Genomic DNA, 12,647 nt, shown 5'->3' with positions numbered 1-12,647 from the left:
TAAATTACCAGAACAGTTTGAACAAAGATTTGTAATCGGTTTCGAACTAAAATGAGGAGGTGGAGACTATTAGAAGATTAAGAAAGTGGTTGAGTTGGGGAGCAAAGGGATGGAAATAAAGATGTAAAAAGGTAGCATACTGAATAAGATAATGGCTGGGGTCATTGTTGGACCAGGGAAGCTGTAGTTGGAGGAACGATCCAGATGGCACAGGTTGTGGGGTGGGCAATAGTCGGTCAGTGGTCGTGCCGACATAAAAGACTGTGATGATAGTGTTGTCGGTGTATGACACAGTTGTTGTTGTGGATGTGGGGATGATTGTCGGTTTGACATGTACTCAAATGGTGCTGCAACAGGCTGTTCTGGATGGGTGCAGTAGGTTTTGTGTATGGCTCTCTGATGCGTGTATGCCCTTTATGGTAGTGTTTGAAGTAGAAATGACATAATACTGGCCCAGTATATTTCTTGGTTTGAGTGTAAGGCAGTAAACCATTTTGGAAAAGTTGGGAGATTATTTGGAGTGTCTGACCCCATTTCAGGTCATGGTAAGAGGTGATTGAACCCTGACGTGATGTGTAGCCATTAGATTTGATAGAAATGCATGACTTATCACAGCCAGTTGTTGACCTCACACTTGTTGCCAATTTGGAAAAGATGTAGTGGGAGGGGTGGAAAGAACTTGGTGAATTGAGATGTTTGGTGAAATATTGGTTCTGTCAATAGGCACGTATAAAAACACACGACACTTTACTTTTGGTACTACCATTGTTGTTTCATTTGGACTAGTGGAAGCAGTTGTAGAGAACTGAGTTACTTTGAGGGCACAGTGTTTAGTATGTGTTCTTACAATATTCTTTACATATTCTCATTCAGTTAATAAAGATTTTTTTCTATAAGATAGTAATTTAATCTACTTTTATGTTTGTGTTAAAATTCCTAATTTAAAATGAAAAAAGTCTCAGTTTAAGCCCATCCTTGTGTTCGAATATAATCAGTCCTAGACCCTTCTTTGTGTGCCAGTTCATTTTTATTTTGTTTTTGGATTCATTCTTTCCCGGCAGAGATCTATCGGATCGTGTCCCAGAAGCAAATCAGAGATCCTCCTGAAGGAGACACAATTCGGCCCCAAAATGTGGAACCGATTGATGTGAAGCCGACAGTCAACCCTGACAGTGTGCGCAAGCAATGCTGCCAGTGAAAAGTCAGTAGACAGGTTTTGTAATGCTAGTTAAGTGTTGGCCAGTCAGTTGTAGTTAATTTTGCATGATTTATGTGCATGTGCCTGCATTGACTTGTGGTTTATAGCTATTGTTTTTGTATCATGTTATGCACTGTGGCATCATGTTGTGAAAGTATACAGTATTATAAAAATTAAATATACTACTATGAGATGTTGAATTTGTGATTTCTTTGTCTATTGAAATATCTGCATAGCCAAGCACATAATTGTTTTGCTCTCCTGATGGGGTCTGTTTGGTGTTAATGGTTTGAGATGTTTATTTGCCAATTTCTTTACTAACTAAGCTGGTCAGTTATGAACATGTGTATTAATTTGTCTGTAAGAAAACAAGAATTCATTTGTTTCAAATTAAATGGAAAGTTACTAGTTCATAGTAATTTGAAGGGCTTTATATTTTTAATGTATTTCTGATGTACATGAGAGTTGGAGTTCAGTGCCACTTGCTCATTCGATGGAAGTTCCATGAAATTTTGAAACTATTTAATGCTTGTTCATTGAAAAAGTCTCATAATTGACACCTACATTTGAGCTTGCTGATTGCACTGCTGTGAACAGTTTTGTCACTCTGGGAGGCCGTGCCCTGGTGTGAAGACTGGGTTGTGAACATTATTCACATGTCTTTCATTAGCAATATTTAGGAATTCTGTTGGCGTTTGTTTGACCCTATTTACATTGTCTTTACCTTTGTTTTGCAATTAATTTCACATCTTTCCTAACTTCATCCTGTTGTCACTTAATCCTCTGTCATCTGAAAACCTCTGAACTCGTTGCACAGATGGCATTGTGTTGCAGGTAGGCACAATGAAAAGACTGAAAAATATTGCAAATTTTGGACAAAGTCCTTCTGAGAAAGGAACATGTATAGTTTACATAAGCACAGCTTGCACATACATGGCCACCATCTGTGGAACTGGGACCTAGTACCCAAGGACAGTGGCCATATATGTGTTAGTTTTGTTGGTGTGAATGTGCATGTTTTCTGCTTCCGGAGGAGAACTTAATCAGAGAGCGTAATTTTTTTCTTTATTGCGCCTGTCTCAACTCAGTGCCTCCTTTGTGGTGAGTAGCTATCTCTAGTCTGTATTGTTGTTACTCAAACCTGGACTTTTAAACTGCCTGAGCTCCTTGTTCATATCTCTCTCTCTCTCTCTCTCTCTCTCTCTCTCTCTCTCTCTCTCTCTCTCTCTCCCCCTCCCCCCCCCCCCCCCCACTCTCCCCCGTTCCCTCCTCCCCTTTGCCCTTGCCCACAAGCTTTTGTATGGAAGTCAGATGACAAGTCTTGAGTTTCCTTTGTCAGTGAAGCCATTTCCACTCTCCTAATCTTCCCTTAAATACTTTCTTCTTGTAACTATTCTTATATTACACATACTTTAGTTTTAAGATGACAGGAGCCTGTTTTCATGTGAGGGAATATAAGCTAGTCACTTGATTATTTTAAAAAATTAGCACATATGTGTTTCTAGTTTAAGGATCAATATTATAATATTGTGTTGTGTATATTACGATGTGCTGGGATACAAGAAGTTTCCTGTAAACATTAACAGATTGAAAGAACATAATAGTTGAGCTAATCATTACAAATTCCCTTGCTCGACTGAATTGTAATATTGCTCTTCACAAGTCAGCTATGAATTGTTTGCTATTAAAATCTTGGTCTAGCAAATGTGATTATTCAGTGTCTGTAAATTCATGTATGCAATTGCAGATAAATTAAATTCTTATAAACAAGTCAGTCCTTCTCGCATCTGAATAGTTCCTCCTTGCATAATAATTTTATTGCCATTAAACAATGTAGAGGAGAGGTTGGAATATCATCATCATGAAAAGGATAGGTTGCTAATGACTATAAAGACATGTTGAGTTGTAGACGGACACAACAAAGAAACTGTTACACATTAAACTTTTGGCCAAAGCCTTCTAAAGAATAGTGTGTGCATGTGCATACCTAATGTGTAACACCCACCCACCTCCCCCCTTATGCACATGGCTGCTACCTCCAGCTGCTGCAGCCATTCTGGCCACAGTGGTTGGAGATATCAGACTATAGTTGTATTGTGTACTTTCACATGATTGAAATTGAGGATAAATTTTCATATTTTTGAATACCTTATTCAGTAGCAAGATAGAGAAGGTGTTAGTGGGTTTCAATTAAAGGAGTTTCATTTTGGTCACATAAGTCGTATCACTTGAAATTTTTTTAAATATTGTGTTTCCACAAATGATTTCCATTTGGAGTATGACATAAAGCAAAAATGCTTTATATTTTGTGTATAGTATGATCAGTACACTTTTATTCAAATACAGCTGAGGCAACAAACAGTTTTTGGTGAGGTTTACATCTGATTACTGTAATGGCAAGATATGTGTGAAGTCAATACCAGGAATACTGCGTATCATTCTAGCTGTATAGTGTAACAGTGGATTATTCAGTAGGACAGAAATCTAATAAATTTGGACATCCTGACAGAAATTTTCATCCTATGCTTTGGAACTGTTGTTGCAGTGTGAAATATCGTTTCCTTTGCACTGATACATGAAATGTCATACTTGTGTTTCCAGTATTTCCAATAAACTTCCTCAAAAATCGTCATAGTACAATCTGTCTTTATGTATTTAATTCTGAAATGAAATGATACAATGAATGCAACCTCACACTAGCCCAGAACAGAACTGCTATCAAGTGAACTCGATCATTATTGTCCTATTTGTAATGAATGAAGTTCTACATAATATTGGTAATTCATTTTGTCCTGTCAGATGTTGGAGCAGTGTATAATTAGGGATATGGTAGGAAGCTGCTGATACTCAGCCACCCTAAAAATAACTTTCAGTAGTGAGTTGGCTTAAAGAGACCTGAAAACCATTACATCGTGTAGATCTGAGGGAGATTATAATAGATGTACTAGTCCATTTATCAAGAGGCAGTGTTACTCCTTTTTATGAGAGAGTTTATAGATAAGAGAATTGTAATACCATGAAAAATGCAATCCTGAATGCTATCAAACTCTTTTCTTGAGAACTTTTTAATTTCCATTAAGTAATGAGAATAAGTCAAAGATGTTCTGTTCAACAAAACAGTAATTTCAGTATTTGTAGCAATACAGAACAACTGATTCAGTTATAAGAATATATATGCCAAAACTAACTTTTATTTTCATGTTAAATCAGTAGGTCACCAATCTGCCACATGTAGTGTGATCTCATGTTATGGCAGTCTCCCCATTTTCAGTAAGTTTGCTTCTTTCATGTTAACTGTAAAACTGAACTTAACAGGAATATAGTGAAAATTGGTAGAATGTAAAGAACTAAGGAATAAAGACCACCATTCACCGAATAGAAGTGTTGTCATTGACAGGCACATGTGTGCATGTGCCCGTCTCCACACGCACAACACTTAACTAGCTTGTGGAATAAAGCCTTTCTTGACTTGGAATGCAGCACAGCTGGAATGGAGCACAACTGGAACTTTCCAGGTGTGTGTGTGTGTGTGTGTGTGTGTGTGTGTGTGTGTGTGTGTGTGTGTGTGTGTATGTGTGTATGTGTGTATGTGTGTTTTATGAAAGCTCCCAAGGTTGCTTTCTCTTTGTGTGTGCCTGTTGATAACGCAATGCTTATGTCATTTGGTGAGTCGTCCCCTTTACTCTGACACCCAGGGGGCTCGTCACTCTTTGGCAGGTTCGTGCTTGGCTACCAAGGGCCCCAGTCTTTGCAATGTTTCTTCCCTTCCTTGCTGCCTGTCTATCCTCTTGCTGTTCTTTTTCCTCTCCCTTGGGAACATGTCTAGGGTGTTACTGGGAATATCCACCTTGTCTCGCTGATGTAAGAACAGGCTCACCACTGATTTTTGCTCCCTTTTCCTTTCTTTGTTTCCTTTCTCCTCTCCTTCCTCTGCTATGCCGTTTGAGGTTCCTCTTTTTCTTCTTCCTCCCTGTACACTTCTGAAGGCGGGCCCACACGTTTGATGCTTAACAGGTGACCGGGTAACGCGTAATTCCCAGCCCCGGGTCGACAGGTAGGGTTCGCACGAACCCCCTGGTATAGGCGAGGCCCAGGGAGGGGTGATTGCCTGAGCTGCAACCTTCCCAAATTGCCAATCGGTCCCTCTTGTCAGATGTCCGGGAGGTGTGACGAGAGGTGTGAACAATCACCTCAGGCGGGTGCACCTGCTCATGAAGGGAGCCCCCAGTTGGAAGGAGCGCGCCATCGGAGACGCTGGCAATCGTGGGGGTTTTCGCGCTATGGGTCAGTCGTCTTCCCAGTAGACATCTACGAAATGTAAATGTGATGAGGCTAATGATTTGAACACCCTTCCCACTGCACCACCAGCTACACACAGTAGGCAGGAAAGGACAGGAGTAGTACTCCCATGAAGACTTCCTCCGTCCCACACCCGAGTCTTCCTCTAACTGGAAAGGCTCGAAGAAGTCCACCGAAGGCAAACGGTCTTCTCCTTTGCCGACTTGAAGACCCTGTTAGACGGTGTCGCCACGTGGTATCTTAGATCGGCCGGCCTCTGTCTTACCGGTGTGCACTACTAACGTTTTTCAGTGTTTGACTCCACAGACCAACTGCACAAGCGAGCCATTGCTTCTGTGGACCCCACGGAGCAGGGTGGTCCTGCTTCTGTGCCCTGTAGTAGAGATTCTAGTGGCTGTCACTCGGCAGCTGCTGAGTTGACACACCTGCAGCTCTTCCTGCTCGTGACTGTCCTCCAGTGGAACGTTTGCGGCCTTCGATCCCACGAAGAGGATTAACAGCTGCTTTTAGCATTGTGGCATCCCCTTGTACTCTGCCTTCAGGAAATGAAATTGCACCTTCACAACTGGCTTGAACCTTCACATTACTTACCGATTCATTTTGAGCCTCCCCTGACGTCAGCATTCCACCTCATGGGGGGTCTCGTGCTGATTGTATGGGATGACATTCGTAGTCAACCCATCTCCGAGTGAAGTGGTACGGTGGTTAGACACTGGACTTGCATTCGGGAAGACGACGGTTCACTCCCGCGTCCGGCCATCCTGATTTAGGTTTTCTGTGATTTCCCTAAATTGCTCCAGGCAAATTCTGGGATGATTCCTTTGAAAGGGCACGGCCGACTTCCTTCCCCATCCTTCCCTAATCCGATGAGACCGATGACCTCGCTGTCTGGTCTCCTTCCCCAAACGACCTAACCCATCTCCCTGACTATCCGTCTTAAAGATGTTGCAGTTTGCCTTTTCCCTCAGTAACATTTATGTACCTCCGTCATTCGATGTCACCGGGGCAGTCTTCCTTCAACTTATCAGGCATCTACCTCCTCCATTTTTGCTACTTGGTGACTAACGCGCATAATCCCTTGTGGGGTTCTCCCAGGGCCTGTCAGAGGTGCCCTCTTGGCCGACCTCCTTACCGACTCTCTTCTACCTTAACAACGGCGCACTCACTTTCCTTTCTGACTTCTCGCACACCTATTCCCATTTGGACCTATTCTTCTGCACTTCCCACCTTGCCCATCATCTTGAGTGGTCTGTTCCTTTTGACACCTACTCGAGTGACCATTTTACGTGTGCTCTGTTTGCCGACTCCTACCCCATCCGTGTGCACGCTCAAATGGCAGCTTACTAAGGCTGACTGGCTGCTTTACTCCTCCCAGGCGACCTTCGAAGAACATGATTTCCCCAGCTAGGATGACCCTGTGGACTATCTCACCAGTGTTATCCTTACTGCTGCAGAATGTTCAATTCCTCACACTTCCTCTTTACCGCATCGTGTCCCAGTCCCTTGGTGGATTGCGGCATGCTGTGATGCAATTTGCACACGGAGACGTGCTCTTTGTGTTTTTAACAATCGTCCTACAATGGCAAACTGCATTCATTGTAAAGAGATGCGTGTTCTTTGGGATAGCAAACGAGCTATCTGGATTTCATTCACTAGTTCTTTTACTAGTTCCACCCCTTCCTCTGTCGTGTGAGCCAAACTCAGACGGCTCCCTCTGACCGAGATCCATTCCCCCATTTCTGGCCTCACAGTAGCAGACGATGTTATTGTGGACCCTATTGCTGTCTCCAACACCTTAGGCCACCATTTTACGGAAGTTTCGAGCTCTTGGCACTATCACCCTGCCTCCCTCCTTGGGAAACAAGTGGAGGAGGCTCGGGCAATAATGTTTTCTTCTCTGATTGGTGAGTTCTACAATGCCACTTTTACTACGGAGGAGCTTGATTGTGCTCTCAGTTCATCCTGATCCTCGGCCCCAGGGCTGGACGCCAACAACATTCAGATGTCGCAGCACCTTTATCTTGCGGGCAAGAACTTTCTGCTTAACATTTACAACCGCATTTGGGCCTATTTCCTGGATGCTGGCGTGAAGCCACTGGTGTACCCGTACCTAAGTCCAGCAAGGACAAACCTTCCTTCTAGCTACCGCCCCCACCTCTTGTACCAGCTGTGTTTGCAATGTGGTGGAACATATGATTCGTGCCCGACTGGTATGGTGGCTAGAGTCCATCAATTTACTGACAAATGCACAGTGTGGATTTTGAGCACGGCATTCTGCAGTTGATCATCTCGTTACTTTGTCCACCTGTGTTATGAATGGTTTTCCGTGGAAATCAGACTGTGGCAGTGTTTTTCGATTTGGAGAAGGCCTAAGACACCTGTTGGAGAATTGGTATCCGCCGTACTCTACACGTGGGGCTTCGATGGCTGCCTGCCCTGTTTCCTTCAGGCATTTTTTTAGATCAAGTTTGTAAGGTGCATGTGGGTTCTGCCTTGTCGGACACCTTTATCCTGGGAAACTGTGTGCCTCAGGGTTCCGTCCTGAGTGTCACCCTCTTTGCTATCGCCATTACCGCATTAGTGTCTCTGGCTCACTTTTTGTCCATGAGTTTGTCATCTATTGCAGTTCTCCACAGACCTGTCTCACTGAGCAGTGTCTTCAGTGGTGTCTTGATTGTCTTTACTCCTGGTGCGTCAATGGCTTTCGCTTTTCCACTGACAAAACTGTCTGTATGAATTTTTTGGTGGTACAAATGGTTTCTTCCACCATCTCTACATCTTGGGCCTGTTGCCCTTTCATTCGTTGACATTAAGAAATTCCTGGGGCTCATGCTTGATAGGAAACACACTTGGTCCTCCCATGTATCTTACCTGGCAGCCTGCTGTACGCGGTTCCTCGATGTCCTACGTGTCCTCAATGGTACTTCTTGGGGTGCTGATCGAACCTCCCTCCTCCATTTGTACCTGTCCCTTGTCTGTTCGAAACTAGACTATGGGTGCTTTGTTTATGCGTCTGCAAGCCCATCCCTCTTAAGCCATCTCAACACTGTCCGCCATTGTGGCATCCATTTGGCCATGGGTGCCTTTTACACGGTTGAGTCTGTATGCTGAAGTTGCTGAACTACCACTTTCTTACTGCCGTGACTTTCTCCTCAGCAGGTATGCATGTTGTTCATCTGTGTAGCGTGGCCACCCATCTTGTGCCTCCTCCTTTGATGATTCCTTTGATCATCGTTATGGGGCTCGTCCTTCTTCTCTGTTACCTCCTGGAGTCTGCTTCCAGCACTTGCTACGGTGGCTTTTCACACTACTACCTGCACCTTTCTCGCTGGGTGTGAACCCTTCACCTCCTTGGCTTTGTGAAGTGGCCCATGTTAATCTTGGCCTTCATTCGCTTGCTAAGGACACTACTCTGGCCACGGTCTATCCCCTTCAGTTTCATGACCTTCGCGTGGAACTTCGCGATAGTACCTTTGTATACACTGATGACTCTCGGACTGCCCATGGGGTCAGGTGTGCCTTAGTAATTGGCACCCGTGTCTTTAGATATTAGCTTCTGGCACACTCCTCAGTATTTACAGCCGAACTTTTCGCCTCTTATCAAGCAATGGAGTACATCCAGTGACACAGGCTTTTCAATTGTTCTCTGCTCACTCTGTGCCCTTCAAAGTCTGTGTGCGCTGTACACTGCCCGTACATTAGTGCAGCGGGTCCAGGAAAACTGTAGACTTCACTCTTGGTGGTGCCAGTGTGATGTTTCTGTGGGTTCCTGGTCATGTCGGTCTGCCTACAAAGCTGCAGTTCTTGTACCTCAGCTTGCGAATACCTATATTCCCTGCGATGAGCTCTGTGTTGCTGTCTCGGTCTTTGTGTTCTATAGTTTTGACTTGGGCACGTATGACCCCAGGTGTTTTTGCACCCTAAAGCAAAACGAAACCAACCTTTACTCTGAAATTATTTATGAACTTCACATGGTAGGACTGCTCATAGTTTGTATGCAGGATGATTTGGCTGCTGCCTGAAACTGATGTATGTTACTCAGCAGCAATTTGGGACATGGGACAAATGCTGTGGCATTTGAGGTACACCTAAAATGCTGCGGAAACACTGTTGCTGTGCTTTTTAGTGCATTTGAGCTGACAGTGGGAGGGTCTCTCTGGCCAGAGGGTTCATGTGCTTACTGACTGCACAGCTTTCTACTGATTGCCTGAGCTGCTACCTTCCCAAATTGATAATTTGGTCCCTCTGTTAGGTGTTCAGGAGGTGTGATCTGAAGTGTGAACAATCATGTAAGGTGGGTGCACCTCCTTGTGAATGGGGCCTCCAGTTGGAAGGTGCGTAGCATTGGAGAAGCTGGCAATCGTGGGGGTTTTCTCACAATGACCAATCATCATTATTGCAGTCTATGTCTACCAAACCAGATATAAATGGAATGAAGCTCCTGATCCAGAGACCCTCACAGCTGAACCACGGTTCCATGTGGTTTCACGTACTAGAGACAGTCGGTCCTTTGCAATGGTAAATCCGTTCCTAATTCAGAATGGTGTTGATGCAGTTGCCGCCCCTTTAAAATCCTGCTTTCGTTTACACTATGGCACTTCGTTTTTGGAGACTACTTCTGATTCTCAAGTGCAACTACTGCATGCCAATTCACTTCTCCATGGCTGTCCTGTTCGTCTCGATGCCCATAGAATTCTTCCTGTGGTGTTATTTACACTAGGCTGCTTGATGGTCTGACTGAGGCCGAAATCCAAATGTACCTCTCTGATCAGGGTGTCATTGCTGTCCATTGGCTGATGAAAAGGGTGGATGCTTCCTGAGTGCCCACAAGCACTTTTTATCACGTTTGGTAGTGGTACTTCAGTCAAAGATCAAATCAGGCTATGAATTATCAGTCACAGTACATTCCGAACCAGATGCCCTTCTACCTGTGTCATTTTCAACCTCGTTCGTGTCTTGCAAACAAGAGAGTAACCTGTGGTAGGGATGCACATGAGGGCAAAGCTCTGCCTCCTCCTCCCCCACTATATAAATAGCAATGGCGACCGAGCTGCCTCATCTCGAGATTGGCCCACATATGTTAATGGTGGGCTGTCAAAGAGATTAAAGGAAAGTATCTTACCTGCTCACTTGCAAGTTATTAACCAGTCGCAAATCCTGTGTTCTACTGTCTGGCACTTACAGTACTGTGTTCTTGCTATGTCTCACTCTATGAAGAAAATGGCCATGCAGACATGCGATCTCAAATTCAGCTCTGATGTTGTGAAATTGCCCAATGTCAAGGTTGCATTGCCGTTTCCTTCAGCTGTGCAAGCCATCAGTCTCGAATGGTCCGTTCTGACACAACTCTAGTGGTCATTTGCTGTGTGCTCTCTGCTTGCTGACACCTACGCCACCTCCGTACACACCCAGATGGCAGCTTGCTAAGGCCGATTGGAAGCTTTACTACTCCCTGGCAAACTTCAATGAACAATATTTCCCCAGTTATGATGACCAGGTGGAATATCTTGAACATTATCCTTACCCCCAGCAGAATGTTCCATTCCTTGCACTTCCTCTTTACCGCACTATGTCCTGATCGGTTGGTGGATTGAGGTGTACCACAACACACATGGAGATGTGCTCTCCTCGTTTTTAACTGTCATCATATGACGGCAAACCGCATTCATTATAAACAAATGGGTGCACGGTGTCGTCGCGTTCTTCGGGAAAGCAAAATAGCTAGCTGGATTTAATTTGCTAGTTCTTTTAGCAGTTCCACTTCCTCTTCCATTGTGTGGGCCAACCTCTGGCGGCTCTCTGGGACCAAGATCTATTCCCCAATTTCCAGCATTATAGTAGCAGATGATGTCATTGTGGACCCCATTGCTGTCTCCAGCACCTTGGACTCCCATTTTGCGGCAATTTCGAGCTCCTCCCATTATCACCCTGCCTTCATCCATTGGAAATGGGTGGAGGCAGCTCGAGCGACACCCTTTCCTTCTCAGAATTGAGTGTTAGTGTGGCTATGAGGGAGTTAGATCATGCTCTCAGTTCATCACGATCCTCTGCCCCAGGTCCAGACACTGTTAAATTCAGATGTTGCAACACCTATCTCTTCTGGGCAGCCACTTTCTGCTTAATACGTACAACCACATATATGCAGAGGGCATGTTTTGCAAATGCTGGTGTGTAGCCACTGTCATACCTGTACCTAAGCCCAGTAAGGATAAACACCTTCTTTTTAGCCAATGCCCCATTTCTCTCACCAGCTGAGTTTGCAAGGTGATGGAATGTGTGATTCTTGCCCAGCTGGTGTGGTGGCTCGAATTCACAATTTAATGATGACTGCACAGTGTGGATTTTGAGTGCGCCATTCTGCGGTTGACCGTCTTCCCCCTTTGTCCACCCATGTCACGAATGGTTTTCTGCAGAAATCCCTGACTGGCCATGTTTTTCGATTTGCAGAAAGCCCAAGACACTTGCTGGAGGACTGGTATCCTCCGTACTCACTACATGTGTGGTTTTCTTCAGGAATTTTTAGGACAGTTTTCAAAGTATGTGTGGGTTCTGCCTTGTTGGGCACTATTATCTTGGAGAACGGTGTGCCTCAGGGCTCTGTCCTGAGCGTCATCCTCTTTCCTATTGCCATTAAACCTATAATGGCCTGTCTCCTGGCAGGCATATCTGGCTTCCTTCTTATTGACGATTTTGCTATTTATTGCAGTTCTCCACAGACTTGTCTCCTTGAGTGGTGTCTTCAGTGGTGGTTGCATATTGGGCACTGTCTTTTTAGCCATCGCTATTTAAGTGGTGGTCCCCCACCACTTTATGCTAATTGGACTGTGCTCATTGTGTCCAACTCTTAATTGTCCACCATTTCCTGACGGAATACCCTTTTTTTAAACCACTTATGTTCCTATTTGTTTGCTGTCTGAATTTCGGCAGTTTCAGTGAACGACATGTGGGCTGTCGACCACATTTTACTTTTTATTCATCGTAGCAATATGACAATAGCCATTCACTTTTTAGTTCAGGACCTCTGTTTATGGAATATTGTTTAGACATTTCTCCACGTCCCTGTTTTTAGCTGTCTTTCCTTCTGTTGACTGGGATTGGTGTGTAGTGGTTTTTAACTCCTCTCTTTATCTTCGTGTTCTACAGTTTAGAC

At 44.4% G+C, this 12,647-nt stretch overlaps 1 protein-coding gene across 3 annotated transcripts in view; it reads left to right on the top strand.

The window, feature by feature from the left end:
• Positions 1-12,647, top strand: part of LOC126109896 (ras-related protein Rab-11A) — a 52,489-nt gene that overhangs the window by 26,124 nt on the left and 13,718 nt on the right. The window contains exon 5 of one of the 3 annotated variants that reach the window (XM_049914986.1): positions 1,062-1,201. The exons of the other annotated variants lie outside the window; for them this stretch is intronic. Within the exon in view, the coding sequence (XP_049770943.1) occupies positions 1,062-1,198 (137 nt within the window). The 3' untranslated portion in view covers positions 1,199-1,201. Of the gene's footprint in view, positions 1-1,061; positions 1,202-12,647 lie in introns of those variants that run through there. 3 annotated transcript variants of the gene reach the window in all.

This window comes from Schistocerca cancellata, chromosome 12 (assembly GCF_023864275.1).
Source record: "Schistocerca cancellata isolate TAMUIC-IGC-003103 chromosome 12, iqSchCanc2.1, whole genome shotgun sequence".
Taxonomy (NCBI): Eukaryota; Metazoa; Arthropoda; class Insecta; order Orthoptera; family Acrididae; genus Schistocerca; species Schistocerca cancellata.
The sequence above is the reverse complement of the archived record's forward strand: the minus strand, read 5'-3'. Positions and strand labels throughout refer to the sequence as shown.